The sequence below is a fragment of the Cydia splendana genome, chromosome Z, assembly GCF_910591565.1.
Source record: "Cydia splendana chromosome Z, ilCydSple1.2, whole genome shotgun sequence".
NCBI classification, from domain to species: domain Eukaryota; kingdom Metazoa; phylum Arthropoda; class Insecta; order Lepidoptera; family Tortricidae; genus Cydia; species Cydia splendana.
The window spans coordinates 41,167,543-41,182,844 of record NC_085987.1 but is presented as its reverse complement, the minus strand read 5'-3'; the positions used below and the strand labels follow the sequence as shown (position 1 = coordinate 41,182,844).

The 15,302-nt window shown below is 39.8% G+C and overlaps 2 protein-coding genes across 11 annotated transcripts in view; one reads left to right on the top strand and one right to left on the bottom strand.

Moving 5' to 3' along the window:
* Positions 1 to 15,302, bottom strand: part of LOC134804104 (uncharacterized) — a 450,088-nt gene that overhangs the window by 203,655 nt on the left and 231,131 nt on the right. The gene's annotated exons all lie outside the window — the stretch shown is intronic.
* Positions 1 to 15,302, top strand: part of LOC134804031 (titin) — a 151,530-nt gene that overhangs the window by 58,702 nt on the left and 77,526 nt on the right. For all 10 annotated transcript variants that reach the window (XM_063776886.1, XM_063776890.1, XM_063776887.1 and 7 more), the window contains exons 22-25: positions 667 to 6,744; positions 7,377 to 8,285; positions 13,225 to 13,265; positions 14,201 to 14,286. In XM_063776886.1, coding sequence (XP_063632956.1) covers positions 667 to 6,744; positions 7,377 to 8,285; positions 13,225 to 13,265; positions 14,201 to 14,286 — 7,114 coding nt within the window. The remainder of the gene's footprint in view (positions 1 to 666; positions 6,745 to 7,376; positions 8,286 to 13,224; positions 13,266 to 14,200; positions 14,287 to 15,302) is intronic.

Sequence of the window (15,302 nt, the reverse complement as noted above, 5' to 3'; positions counted from 1 at the left end):
GCCAGCGTCAACCTTCGGGCACTTCTTGAGCCGCAGGGCATTCTCACAGACAAGAGACCAGATAAAGTGTCATCCCTTTCATATCCACGGAACATCTAACAGAGTCGGGCGGCTGCACATGAAGCTAAAAAAAAAACAAAGATAAGTCTCGTAAGATAAGTCGTTTGGGGTTGAGACCCTCGTTCCGTGGGGCCCCAGCGCCTAAATCCTCTCCAATGAGGTTTCTAAGAGGTTGGCACCCGTTACGCGAATCTATCAGTATTTGAAATATTAACGTTGGTTTTATATAAGTACTACTATATACTGGTACTACCTCGCAAAACAAATTAAATCACAACAAAAGAAATCATCCGGTTTAGGAGTATGAAATAATAAGTTTCACCTCTAGCTAGACGCCTCTTGCTGCTTAGTTTTTCAATAAAAAGATTAATATAATGCATATGTCAGCATGGATTAAGGTGCATGTCACCCTGCAGACTAGACAACAAGGTTATATTTGTGTAATAACTAAGCACTGGTTATTTATTATGCCATATAAGCTAAGTTCGCATGAGGTATTTATCTGCAATCAAAAGTAAGTACTTACTAGCGTACGCAGTTAAATAAAATAGGCCTCCTCAATAAGTAGACAACAATATAATTAATGTGTCTTTTTTCTGATTACAGAATCCCGAACAGTTATTTCACGAAAAAAGTTCCAAGAAAAAACTGGTTTTAATCAATCTACGGTCGATCAAAAAACAACAACCAGCAAAGCATTATATCAGTCAACAGAAGAATCCAATATTTTACGACTTGAAAACGTACAAGATGTTGAAACTAAAACTACCACGGTTCCCTGGCGCACCAAGAGAGTGATTGAAGAATTGAAAAAAGAAGAAACTTTGGAAACTGTAAATTGGCGTAAACCAAAGCCGCAGGTACAGGAACAACAAACTTCTATGCAGCAGGTGACTTTTACCGAAGATGCAAATATATTGACTGTTGATAACAAAGAACTTATTGACAAAACGAAGGTAATCGAAACAAGGCACTGGAGAAAACCTAGACAGGACATACAGCAAATCGAAAGTGTAACGACATCTGAAGATAGTAATATACTAGCAGTTGACAAAACAATGGTCACAAGCGAAACTGTAAAACAAGAACAACTTGAGACTAAACATTGGCGTCGACCAAGATCCGAACCCAAAGAAGATGCAAGTGTACCAGAAGCAGAACCACAAGAGCAAACCAAGCGACGGTCATCAGCTTTCCAAGAGCAAAAACCTGAAACTGTACCGTGGACTCAAGAGAGCATCAAATTACGTAAAACTAAAGTAGATAAGAAAGAAATAGAAAGAGAGAAAATAGAAGACGTCACATTAAAACAAGTTCGAAAAACGTCTACACATGATACTATCGATAAAAAAATCATCGAAGATTCTAAATCGGAACATTGGAGAAAATCTCAAATACAGGGAGTTCCTAAGCATGTTGAGGGTTATACTTCATCTGAGGATGCTAACATACTAGTAATTGATAAAACAATTGACACCGCCGAAAGCGTAAAACAGGATTCACTCGAGACAAAACATTGGCGCAAGCCTCGTTCTGAACCTAAACAAGAGGCAGATGTACCCGAAGAACAAACACAAGAACCAATAAGACGAAGATCATCAGCATTCCAGGAGCAAAAACCAGAGGCTGTGCCGTGGACTCAAGAAAGCATAAAATTGCGACCTACTCAAGTTGAAAAGAGAGAAATAGCAAAAGAAAAGTTTGAAGATGTAACATTAAAACAAGTGAAAAAACCTTCAGTGGCAACCTTGCTCGAACAAGATGAGAAGAACACCGTTGGTAGAATAATCACCGAAGACACAGAAATTCTGCACGTTGATAAATCAGAAGTCATTCACCAAGAAGATATTGAGTTTAGACGAAAATCTCGCACAAAGGAAGTAAGTAAGCATTTAGAAAATATCATTTCGACTGAAGATACTAACATACTTGCAATCGACAAAACAGTTGATATATCTGAAGATGTGAAATCGGAACCACTGGAAACTAAACATTGGCGTAGACAACGATCTGAACCTAAACAGGACGTAGATGTACAAGAAGCACAACCACTAGGGCCAACAAGGCGGAGATCATCTGCTTTCCAGGAGCAAAAGCAAGAAACTGTACCCTGGACTCAAGAAAGCATAAAATTACGCCCAACAAAAGTAGAAAAGAAAGAAATAACAAAGGAAAAATTAGAAGAGGTTACACTAAAACCGAGAAAGATGTCCGTAGAGACACTTGTAATAGAAGAGTCCTTGACACGCGAAGAAGACACTGTTATATTAGAAATACCAGCTGACATATTAACTGAAGATAATGTTGCACTTAAACCCATTACAAGACAAAAAGTAAAGCAAGGAAAACTTACCGAAGAAGATCAACCTGAGGAGGTTTCATGGCGCGGTAAAAGACGACCAAAAGAAGAACAGTCATCTGAAGAAGTGGTGCTTGAACCAGTACCTAAACAAAACCTTGTCGAAGAGAAGAAATCAGAAAATGTGCAACTTAAGCCAATCAAAAAAGAGAAACCGTTTGAAGAAGAGACACAACCAGAAGAGGTATCGTGGCGAGGAAAACGCAAGCCGAAAGAAGAACAGCCCGCAGAAGAAGTTGTACTTAAACCGGTACCTAAACAGAAGCCTTTAGAGGACGAGAAGAAACCAGAAGAAGTGCAACTTAAGCCAAGCAAAAAAGACAAACCTGTTGAAGAGATAAAATCAGAGGAGGTATCTTGGCGAGGGAAACGAAAGCCGAAAGAGGAACAGCCAGCTGAAGAAGTTGTACTCAAACCGATACCTAAACAGAAGCCTGTAGAGGAAGAGACAAAACCGGAAGAAGTGCAACTTAAACCAGTGAAAAAAGACAAGCCAAAACCCGTTGAAGAAATTCAGCCGGAAGAAGTTTCTTGGCCTACCGGTAAAAGGCGACCTAAGGAAGAACAGCCTGTGGAAGAGGTTCTACTCAAACCAGTGCCTAAACAAAAGGATGTCGAAGAAGAAAAACCAAAAGAAGTGCAACTCAAGCCAATCAAAAAAGGCAAACCTGTTGAAGACGCACAGCCGGAGGAGGTATCATGGCGAGGCAAACAGAAACCGAAAGAAGAACAGCCGGCTGAAGAAGTTGTACTTAAACCGATACCTAAACAGAAGCCTTTAGAGGACGAGAAGAAACCAGAAGAAATGCAACTTAAGCCAATCAAAAAAGGCAAACCTGTTGAAGAGCCACAACCGGAGGAGGTATCATGGCGAGGCAAACGGAAGCCGAAAGAAGAACAGCCGGCTGAAGAAGTTGTACTTAAACCAGTACCTAAACAAAAGCCTGTAGAGGAAGAGAAGAAACCAGAAGAAGTGCAACTTAAGCCAATCAAAAAAGACAAACCTGTTGAAGAGGCACAGCCAGAGGAGATATCATGGCGAGGCAAACGCAAGCCGAAAGAAGAACAGCCGGCTGAAGAAGTTGTACTTAAACCGGTACCTAAACAGAAGCCTGTAGAGGAAGAGACAAAACCGGAAGAAGTGCAACTTAAACCAGTGAAAAAAGACAAGCCAAAACCCGTTGAAGAAATTCAGCCGCAAGAAGTTTCTTGGCCTACCGGTAAAAGGCGACCTAAGGAAGAACAGCCTGTGGAAGAGGTTTTACTCAAACCAGTGCCTAAACAAAAGAATGTCGAAGAAGAAAAACCGGAAGAAGTGCAACTCAAGCCAATCAAAAAAGACAAACCTGTTGAAGAGGCACAGCCGGAGGAGATATCATGGCGAGGCAAACGGAAGCCGAAAGAAGAACAGCCGTCTGAAGAAGTTGTACTTAAACCGGTACCTAAACAGAAGCCTGTAGAGGAAGATAAAAAACCAGAAGAAGTGCAACTTAAGCCAATCAAAAAAGACAAACCTGTTGAAGAGGCACAACCGGAGGAGGTATCATGGCGAGGCAAACGGAAGCCAAAAGAAGAACAGCCGGCTGAAGAAGTTGTACTTAAACCGGTACCTAAGCAGAAACCTGCAGAGGAAGAGGCAAAACCGGAAGGAGTGCAACTTAAGCCAAGCAAAAAAGAAAAAACAATTGAAGAGACACAACCAGAGGAGGTATCATGGCGAGGCAAACGGAAGCCGAAAGAAGAACAGCCGGCTGAAGAAGTTGTACTTAAACCGATACCAAAACAGAAGACTGTAGAGGAAGAGACAAAACCAGAAGAAGTGCAACTTAAACCAGTGAAAAAAGACAAGCCAAAACCCGTTGAAGAAATCCAGCCGGAAGAAGTTTCTTGGCCTACCGGTAAAAGGCGACCTAAGGAAGAACAGCCTGCGGAAGAGGTTCAACTCAAACCAGTGCCTAAACAAAAGGATGTCGAAGAAGAAAAACCGGAAGAAGTGCAACTCAAGCCAATCAAAAAAGACAAACCTGTTGAAGAGGCACAGCCGGAGGAGATATCATGGCGAGGCAAACGGAAGCCGAAAGAAGAACAGCCGGCTGAAGAAGTTGTACTTGAACCGATACCTAAACAGAAGTCTGTAGAGGAAGAGAAGAAACCAGAAGAAGTGCAACTTAAGCCAATCATAAAAGACAAACCTGTTGAAGAGGCACAGCCGGAGGAGGTATCATGGCGAGGCAAACGGAAGCCAAAAGAAGAACAGCCGGCTGAAGAAGTTGTACTTAAACCGATACCTAAACAGAAGCCTGTAGAGGAAGAGAAGAAACCAGAAGAAGTGCAACTTAAGCCAATCAAAAAAGACAAACCTGTTGAAGAGGCACAGCCAGAGGAGATATCATGGCGAGGCAAACGGAAGCCGAAAGAAGAACAGCCGTCTGAAGAAGTTGTACTTAAACCGGTACCTAAACAGAAGCCTGTAGAGGAAGATAAAAAACCAGAAGAAGTGCAACTTAAGCCAATCAAAAAAGACAAACCTGTTGAAGAGGCACAACCGGAGGAGGTATCATGGCGAGGCAAACGGAAGCCAAAAGAAGAACAGCCGGCTGAAGAAGTTGTACTTAAACCGGTACCTAAACAGAAGCCTGTAGAGGAAGAGACAAAACCGGAAGAAGTGCAACTTAAACCAGTGAAAAAAGACAAGTCAAAACCCGTTGAAGAAATTCAGCCGCAAGAAGTTTCTTGGCCTACAGGCAAGAGACGTCCTAAAGAAGAACAACCAGCGGAAGAGGTCGTCCTAAAGCCAGTGCCTAAACAGAAGCCTATAGAAGAAGAGAAACCGGAAGAAGTACAACTCAAGCCTGTCAAAAAGCAAAAGCCCAAGTATGTCGAAGAAGAACAGCCTGAGGATGTTTCTTGGCCTACCGGCAAGAGACGTCCTAAAGAAGAACAACCAGCGGAAGAGGTCGTCCTAAAGCCAGTGCCTAAACAGAAGCCTATAGAAGAAGAGAAACCGGAAGAAGTACAACTCAAGCCTATTAAGAAGCAAAAGCCCAAGTCTGTGGAAGAAGAACAGCCTGAGGATGTTTCTTGGCCTACCGGCAAGAGACGTCCTAAAGAGGAACAACCTGCGGAAGAGGTCGTCGTAAAGCCAGTGCCTAAACAGAAGCCTGTAGAAGAAGAGAAACCGGAAGAAGTACAACTCAAGCCTGTCAAAAAGCAAAAGCCCAAGTCTGTTGAAGAAGAACAGCCTGAGGATGTTTCTTGGCCCACCGGCAAGAGACGTCCTAAAGAAGAACAACCAGCGGAAGAGGTCGTCCTAAAGCCAGTGCCTAAACAGAAGCCTATAGAAGAAGAGAAACCGGAAGAAGTACAACTCAAGCCTATTAAGAAGCAAAAGCCCAAGTCTGTCGAAGAAGAACAGCCTAAGGATGTTTCTTGGCCTACCGGCAAGAGACGTCCTAAAGAGGAACAACCAGCGGAAGAGGTCGTCCTAAAGCCAGTGCCTAAACAGAAGCCTGTAGAAGAAGAGAAACCGGAAGAAGTGCAACTCAAGCCTATTAAAAAGCAAAAGCCCAAGTCTGTTCAAGAAGAACAGCCTGAAGATCTAAAACCTCTTATAAAGGAGAAATCACCCGAAGAAACTAAAGCAGAAGAAGTCCAACATACAACCACAAAGAAAGAGAAAAAGATAGCTAAAAAACAGCACATAATTCAAGAAGTCAAAGAAGAAATTGTAGAACAAGAAAATCTTCGACCAGAGCTTGTCGAGAAGACAGAAGAAGAAGAGAAACCAGAGGAAATACAGCACAAAGTTATCAAAAAGGAGAAAAAGATCGCCAAGAAAGACGTTATAAAGGAAATAATCGTACTAGAAACACAGGAAGTTACACAGCCTCAGGTCGAAGAAGAAAAATCTACGACAATCGTAACAACTCAAGAAGAAGTAGACCAAATTCAGCCAGAAGAAAAACCTGTAGAGACAGTACAAAAGCGTGTCAAAAAGGAGAAAAAGGTCGCTAAGGAAGAAATCAAAGTAGACGAAATCGTCGCCGAGGAACCAACACAACCAGAAACAGAGATTGAGGAAGAGAAAGAAGTGACTGCACCAGTGAAACCAGTTGAGACATTGCATGCGGAGAAACCCGAGGAAGTAAAAACTAGAAAAAAAGTTCTCAAAAAAGAAAAGGTTGTAGAGAAAGTCGAAGTCGAAACAGTTGTGCTAGAAAAACAAGAACAACCTGTATCCGAAGCTCAAGAAGAAGAGATTACAACAGTCGTAACAACAGAAAGAAAAAGAACGAAGATTAAGACTAAGAAGCCGGACGAAAAAAGTAAGTACTTTAATCCATTCTGATAGGCCCGACACAACCCATGCAGAAATAACGTGTTTCGAATACATTTCTCTACACTTCTGTACAGTAGGTACTGTAAGGAAGAGGAAGTATGGAAGTTTTTCTTAATTTTAATATTAGCCGAAGTAAATTAATGGACATACATATAGTTTGGCAAGAGTCGCCTGTGAGTGAAACATATTCAGAGAAAATTATACTGTCTTTTTCATCTTATACTAGTATTCTTCTCATATTATAACCCCAAACAAGAATGAGTATAGTTTTTTTATTCTACGGTTACTGGCAGAACTTGTTTGCCAGGCTATATGTACGAGTAATAATATAGTTAAAATGTAAACTATAAATCATCTAAACTACTGGATTAGATAGTCCACAGTGTCCACACCCTAGTTTTACAACATCAAAATAAATTACGTAGATTCCTTTAATAATTAGGAAGGGAAGGTATCGTTTATTTTTATGACAGATGCATGGCTAACAACTGATTACGACATTTCGAGGAAAGTGTGGTAAAAATAAATTATCAATACACTACTAAACACGCATATATTTAAAGGGTGAGGTGACTAGAAATCTCCATTACATAAAATTAATAGACACCTATTTTACAGAAGTTGGACCGATAATTATAGAACCCATTAAAGCAATGAATATTCCAGAAAATAGCAATGTTGAACTGTATGTATCTTACGAAGCAGATGAAGACAAAAAAGTGTTATGGTATTGCAACAACAAACTCCTTGAACCAAGTGACGATTGCATTATTCATACTGAAGCTGATCATTCGACGATAGAAATAAAATCAGCAGATAAAAAGAAAGTAGGAAAATTTGAAGTAGTTATTGAGTCCAATAATATGATCACAAAATCGGCAAGTACTGTTAAAATTGTAAAGCCGTCTGACGAAGCACTCATAAAACCACCAGTATTTATTCGACCCGTAAGTTCCAAACAAGTCACATTCGGTGCTATTGAGCTATTTGAAGCAGAAGTGAAATCTAATCCTAGTGCGTCGTTCCTGTGGTTTATTGGTACCAACGAGGTAACTTCTTACGCAAAAGAAAATAAATTAAATAATATTTATATCACTACTAAAGATAATGTATCATGTCTTTGTATTGAAAATATGACTCCAGATTTAGTAAACGTTATCACCTGCCGAGCAGAAAATTTTGCTGGTTCCGTATCTTGTTCTGCTTCACTAGTGCCGAAAGATAACGAAACAGAAATTAACGGTGAGAACCCAGAATTCATAGAGCCACTGAAATCAGCTTCCATAATGGACGGAGAACCTATAGTATTGTCATGCGAAGTAAAGGGAATTCCTTGGCCTAAAATAGAATGGTACCACGATAAAAGGATTATAGAAAAAGCAAGAGACGTAGCAGTGGCAAGACAGGAATCCGGTTTATGCGAACTTCACATTAAAGAAGCATTCCCAGAAATGTCGGGCACATATACGTGTATAGCAACTAATCTTTTCGGGAGTTGCTCCAGCGAATGTATTTTAACCGTAGAAGGTAGAAAAGTGGTTCCAGCTTATGACTGCATGATATGTTTTGAGCAAAAATGCATGTACGAAACAAGTAGAATGCAAATTATTTTAGCAAAAATTGCACCGTTTTGTTTTCACACACCAACATATTACAAACAATACACATGCCATGCATCTGTGTAAAACATTTTAACTTAATTAGAATATGATATTGTGGTAAATATGACATCAACTGCGTGAAGATTTATTATTGATGAATGTTAACTTCCAAATCATCCAATCAATTTTGCCTACACGTAGACTACACAAGTAGAATTGGTTTTAAACGCTTCCTAATTAATACGATATCACAATTTGTTTTTGTTTATGAGCACCGATGAGTGAATGTTAATTCATTTTGCGAAAGAAAGGTAGTGGTATTTTTTTATAAAATATAGTATATTCACTAAGATGATCGAATACAATACTTTATTCAGGACGCGCAGACCTGCAGTGGGTTATAAGTATAAGTGATCAGGGAGTAGGATCAAACTAACTTCGCATGGCATTTGCAATGTCAGACAAAGTGTGGCAATGTCAAATATCTATGAAAAAAATATGTTTATAATGACACGCCCTCACTTTGTTTTATTCAAGACGGAGTCTAATCAAAATAAATATTCGATCTTCTTAAATCATCGCATTTAATATAAAACCTATCTAACTAGGTAAATGAATGATGCTGGCTTATAAATATCTAACTGCAAAAATAGTTACATTAAAAATACTCATTTCATTAATGAGCATCTTTTTAATGAAACAAGATTTCCCTACTTAGCAAGGAAATCAGTACGTACATTTAAAGGTGGCTTTCGAATGGCAACTGCAGCTGCACGAATGCAACTACAATGCTGTTTGGACATTATGCTGCGGCCTTGACGCGGTCGCTGTCACTGACGGTTTCCTTGATAAAATGAATTTGAAGCATGAATATAGAATGCGGATGGTCTTATGGATGGTCAGTAGGAGTAGCAGAGAAAGCGCTAATATTATTGGACATAGTAAATAGTAAAAAGTCCTAAATGCACATCAAAACGGTAGACGTATTGTTGTTGCCCACCGTTCCTGGTGGGTAACAATCTAACAATGAACCCGTTTTTAGTATATTGTTAGAAATGTTTTGAAAGTGTTTTTAAATTCGTGGCATTGCTTCGAGCAACACGGAAGGGAGGCGGCTTTCGCACTATTTCCCCTCTGCCTAGGTACAAGATCAACTGATCTAGCGCGGGTAATAAAACTAGTTGCGCTCGGATTTTTCACTAGACCGAGTTCAGACGCGCGCGTGAACACAGCAGCAGAAAAAATGCCTAATTGCTCGGTTTTTTGTTGTAAAAAGAGGTCGGGGACATCAAATTTACAAAAGGAAGATGTTACATTTCACATGTAATATTTTTTTTACATATCATACGTTTAACAACATTTAAACACAATAATTATATTTTAGTCTCATGCAATTGTTGGATTTATCGATTTTGCTCGCCCAGTACAAATTGCGGATCGGTCGAGCGACAAATCCGACTTCTCATCTCTCAGAATACAATAAAATTCTTCAACGAAAATGTGTTAGTGTACGTGTTGTGACACTTGTGACTCGTCCGTACACAAAAAGAGATCGAGGTTTGCACGATTTGTCTTTGACGTGTGTCATTTTCTATGTATTTGTGTCGTCATTACAGATTGGATTTTGTATGTAACTGTGTGAGAAGTGCGACTGTGTGCACCTTTCCCCCCGCGAAAAATGGCAGAAAGATTTGTACGGTAAGATATCGCTTGGGCCCCTCCCTTCCGATGTGTCGGAAGCCGGTGTTGCTCGAAGTGGCATTGTGATGCATTGCGAACATAGTTAGGGACCCTCACGGACGCATGCGTATGGCCCATCTACAGAAAGTTTTATATCTATTATCTATGAATTGAACGTTCTTATAGTGACAATAATGGGGCTAGGAACGTCACTCATTTATCAAGGAAATTGACAATGTCAGCGCCCGCATCAATGCCGCAGCAGTATTGCAATTCGAATGTGACCTTAAATGCCGCAGCAGTTATATTGCAACTGTATCGTTGTTCAATCATACAAGCTTATAAAAAATGATTTACGAACATTATTAATGAGATATATTAGATTAACTCTATGATCAATCAACCACTTCAAGTCGAGTTCTGCTTTTGCTAGACCAGGGTCATGTATCAAATATATACGTACTAATATTGATGTTATGGTATTTTTAATCTGGGCATCCATTTATTTAAAATGTTGGAAATGTCATCAATTAGCTGGGATATACGTACAAATGTGTCTGGCAGGAAAATCTGTCATTTAATTATATGGCAAGAATTGGGGTACGTATAAAACCCCGGACAGACACGGGTACACTACATAATTCCGAAATATTTTATGCCGAATTTTAAAATATCGAATTTTATTATTCCGATTTTTAAATGCTCGACCCATCAAAATTCCGATTGTCGTAATTATCGAACGATGAAAATCACGAAGTTTTATATTTCCGAATAGTAAAACTGACGATTTTTTAAATTCCGAACCACATAATTCCGAATATAACATATCCGATAGGGAGAAACACCGAATTTAACATTTACGATTTTTGATATCACGAATTCCGAATTGACATAATTCCGAAATTTTGAATTCCGATTTGACGTGATTCCTATTTTTTAAATTAGAATAACGATATTCCGAATTTGTTGTTAATAAATAAAGGTACCTACGTTTCTACGGGGGGTAGCAGTTCTAACGTAACCTAAACCTACTTTTTTTAAAACAGTTATTTACTGTAGGGGTCGCAGTTCTAACCTAACCTATACCTACTTTTCTGTAAGCAGTAAGTTTCTAGGGGAGGGACGGTCGCAGTTCTAACCTAACCTACACCTACTTTTCTAGTAGCAGTTGGTTTCTGTGAAGGTCGCAGTTCTAACCTAACCCACTTTTCTAGTAGCAGTTGGTTTCTGTGAAGGTCGCGGTTCTAACCTAACCCACTTTTCTAGTAGCAGTTGGTTTTTGTAAAGGTCGCAGTTCTCACCTAACCTAACCTACTTTTCTAGTAGCAGTTGGCTTCTGTGAAGGTCACAGTTCTAGCCTAACCCACTTTTCTAGTAGCAGTTGGTTTCTGTAAAGGTCGCAGTTCTAACCTAACCTAACCCACTTTTCTGGTAGCAGTTGGTTTCTGTGAAGGTCGCAGTTCTAACCTAACCTAACCCATTTTTCTAGTAGGAGTTGGTTTCTGTGAAGGTCGCAGTTCTAACCTAACTTAACCCACTTTTCTAGTAGCAGATGGTTTCCGTAAAGGTCGCAGTTCTAACTTAAGCCACTTTTCTAGTAGCAGTTGGCTTCTGTGAAGGTCGCAGTTCTAACCTAACCTAACCCACTTTTCTAGTAGCAGTTGGTTTCTGTAAAGGTCGCAGTTCTAACCTAACCTAACCCACTTTTCTAGTAGCAGTTGGTTTCTGTGAAGGTCGCAGTTCTAACCTAACCCACTTTTCTAGTAGCAGTTGGTTTCTGTGAAGGTCGTAGTTCTAACCTAACCTAACCCACTTCGCTAGTAGCAGTTGGTTTCTGTAAAGGTCGCAGTTGTAACCTAACCTACTTTTCTAGCAGCAGTTGGCTTCTGTGAAGGTCGCGGTTCTAACCTAACCTAACCCACTTTTCTAGTAGCAGTTGGTTTCAGTAAAGGACGCAGTTCTAACCTAACCTAACCCATTTTTCTAGTAGGAGTTGGTTTCTGTGGAGGTCGCAGTTCTAACCTAACCTAACCCATTTTTCTAGGAGTTGGTTTCTGTGAAGGTTGCAGTTCTAACCTAACTTAACCCACTTTTCTAGTAGCAGTTGGTTTCCGTAAAGGTCGAAGTTCTAACCTAAGCCACTTTTCTAGTAGTAGTTGGCTTCTGTGAAGGTTGCAGTTCTATCCTAACCCACTTTTCTAGTAGCAGTTGGTTTCTGTAAAGGTCGCAGTTCTAACTTAAGCCACTTCTCTAGTAGCAGTTGGCTTCTGTGAAGGTCGCAGTTCTAACCTCATCTAACCCACTTTTCTAGTAGAAGTTGGTTTCTGTAAAGATCCCAGTTCTAACCTAACCCACTTTTCTAGTAGCAGTTGGTTTCTGTGAAGGTCGTAGTTCTAACCTAACCTAACCCACTTCGCTAGTAGCAGTTGGTTTCTGTAAAGGTCGCAGTTGTAACCTAACCTACTTTTCTAGTAGCAGTTGGCTTCTGTGAAGGTCGCAGTTCTAACCTAACCTAACCCACTTTTCTAGTAGCAGTTGGTTTCCGTAAAGGTCGCAGTTCTAACCTAAGCCACTTTTCTAGTAGCAGTTGGCTTCTGTGAAGGTTGCAGTTCTATCCTAACCCACTTTTCTAGTAGCAGTTGGTTTCTGTAAAGGTAGCACTGGTAGCAGTTCTAGCATGTCCAGATGATTTAAATGCATTTTTTTTGCAGATCAATTTTAAAAACGGCTGACCATTTAATTACTTCCCTTTTGAAAATCACGAATATCATTATTCCGAGTTTACAAAAGATCGAATTTCTGAATTCCGAATTATTTTATTTCCGATCGGTCAATGATTTTTCGGAATAGACAAATTCGGAAAAAAAAATCGGATTTTTTAAAAATCGGAACTTTAAGCTTTCGTTCTTATGACAATCGGATTTTAAGTATTCGGAAATAGCGCAGTCGTGATTTTCTTCTTTCGTGGTTTTCAAAGTCGTGATTTCGATATTTTGGACGTATAAAAAATCGTGATTATGAAAATCGAGGTTATGAAAGTCGGAAAAACATATTTCGGAATATTTGGGTGTTCCCGACAGACACATGTGATGTACACATTTTTACGTATGCCTCTAGCTACTATCACCATAACGTAAATATTGGTCAAGTCTTGTTTAAAACAAATATTTTTATTTATGTTTCAGCTTATGAATATGCATCTGAGGAGGATATATTGAGTGACGAGGTGAGACAAAATAACGTTGACATATTTTTTTTACACAACATCGCTAACTCTATTAGGTAACTAACTAACAAAAACATGATTACAACGGAATTAATAAAGGTCTTTAAGCATGTTATGTTAGTACACAATAACAAGGAATAAATATTTTCTTGTTTAAGATCGAAAAGTTACGTTACATTTCCCTGTAACATAATGGTTATTTATGTACAGTCACCTGCAATAATATGTTACAGAACGAATGCCGCAAAAATATCTGATACGATCTTATTTCTGTCACAATTTTTGCGTCTCTTGAAGAGTAACATAATATTGTACGCAGACATGACTATTGTAGCCAATAAGCCTAAAATCGTGCTGATAGATCGATCGCAGCGCCGGGCCGTGCTCGTCGACGTCACCATCCCCCATGATGAAAATCTCGTGAAGGCCGAGAAGGGCAAGTCCAACAAGTACAAGTACCGCCATGTGGGATGTTGACCCGACGATCATTGTTGCTATAGACGTGTCAGCGAACGGTCTCATAGCGAAGAGTCTCGACCAACACCTATAGAGACTCTCGCTGGGTGGCTGCATCAAGGGTCAGATGCAGAAGGCGGTAATTTTGGACACGGCGCGTATAGTACGTCGGTTCCTCACTCTACGGTCCTGACCACCGGCATCTTGGGCTTTGTCCCGCTGCCGGCGGCACCCTAGGTTAGGTTTTTTATAATGTGTTTATATATTTTTTGTACTGTTTGGAAGTGTTTTTATATTGTATTTTTATATTCATATTATAAAAATCCTAGCCTAAGAAGGATGATGAGTAAAGAGAATAATAATTTAAAAAAGCATTCCTTTAAAAATACTTGCCCTGATTTTAAATATTGGTAACTTACCAACAGAAAACATATAATGCATCGTAAAAAAGGGTTTAAGTAAATGATATGTATTTTCAGAAAACAAGTGACATTGAAGAATTTGCACCAAGGATTGTTAAAGCCTTACCTACGGTTGTATCTACGACAGAGGGCACACTTACGAGGTACGTGACGTTCAATAAGATTAGTAGATATAGGTAGATAACAATTATCGGGTAGTATTAAAATACTAGAATCGGGTAGATTAAAATAATAGAACAAGAAAGATCCCTTTGTCCTTGCTTGATAATGATAGGTTAAGCATGAAGTCTTTTAACTCGCCATGATCTAGTGTAGATGAACTACTCTACTAAGCGTCACTTGCACCATTCCACTAACCCGGGGTTAACCGGTTAAACCTGGAGTTAGTTACCATGGTTACCAGTACAATTTGACACTGTGTTAACGGGGTTCACCGCTTAACCCCGGGTTAGTGGAATGGTGCAAGTGGCTCTAAGTGTGCAGAGGAACCTTACATAAGGAAGGGGGTAATATGTATGTCCACGTGTCAGAAAGGTTAGGTGTTTTAACATCCGAACGAATAGCTCTATATTACACCTGGACTTTCCGACATCAGGCCGCGTAGCCAACATGCCAATCGCTTACGCTCCGTAGCGATCGAAACGCAACTGTCACGGTCGCACTAATATGGAAGAGTGATAGAGAGACACAAAGCGTTTCGTTGTCGTAGCGATAGCGGTTGTGATCTTGGCTAGGCCGGCTGGGCATCATAATATAACATTCATACTATTACTTATTGACAATGGATATAAGTGATATCCTAGACCCTTCTAGTGCACTGCCTTATGGGAATATAGTTCAGATTCGGAAACCGCTGCCAACTATTAGTATGTTGTTGGGCATGGCATTGGGTCTCCAAAACTGCCGGGAGACAGCGGCGCCGGCCATCTACTTCAGCGGAATTACGTCATCAAAATGACTCCCGCTTCGTTACGAAAATTGCACACGTGTGTGGTATTAAATGAAAACCAATGAAATATACTATATTTAATTTATACACCGTGTACCAAATTATACAACAGTTTAAGAGAAATTTACAAGAAATCAAAATGATGTAACAAAATATTCGATTATTTCGGTTTTACAACCAAACCAAAAGTCAGACGTTAAAGCAATATAC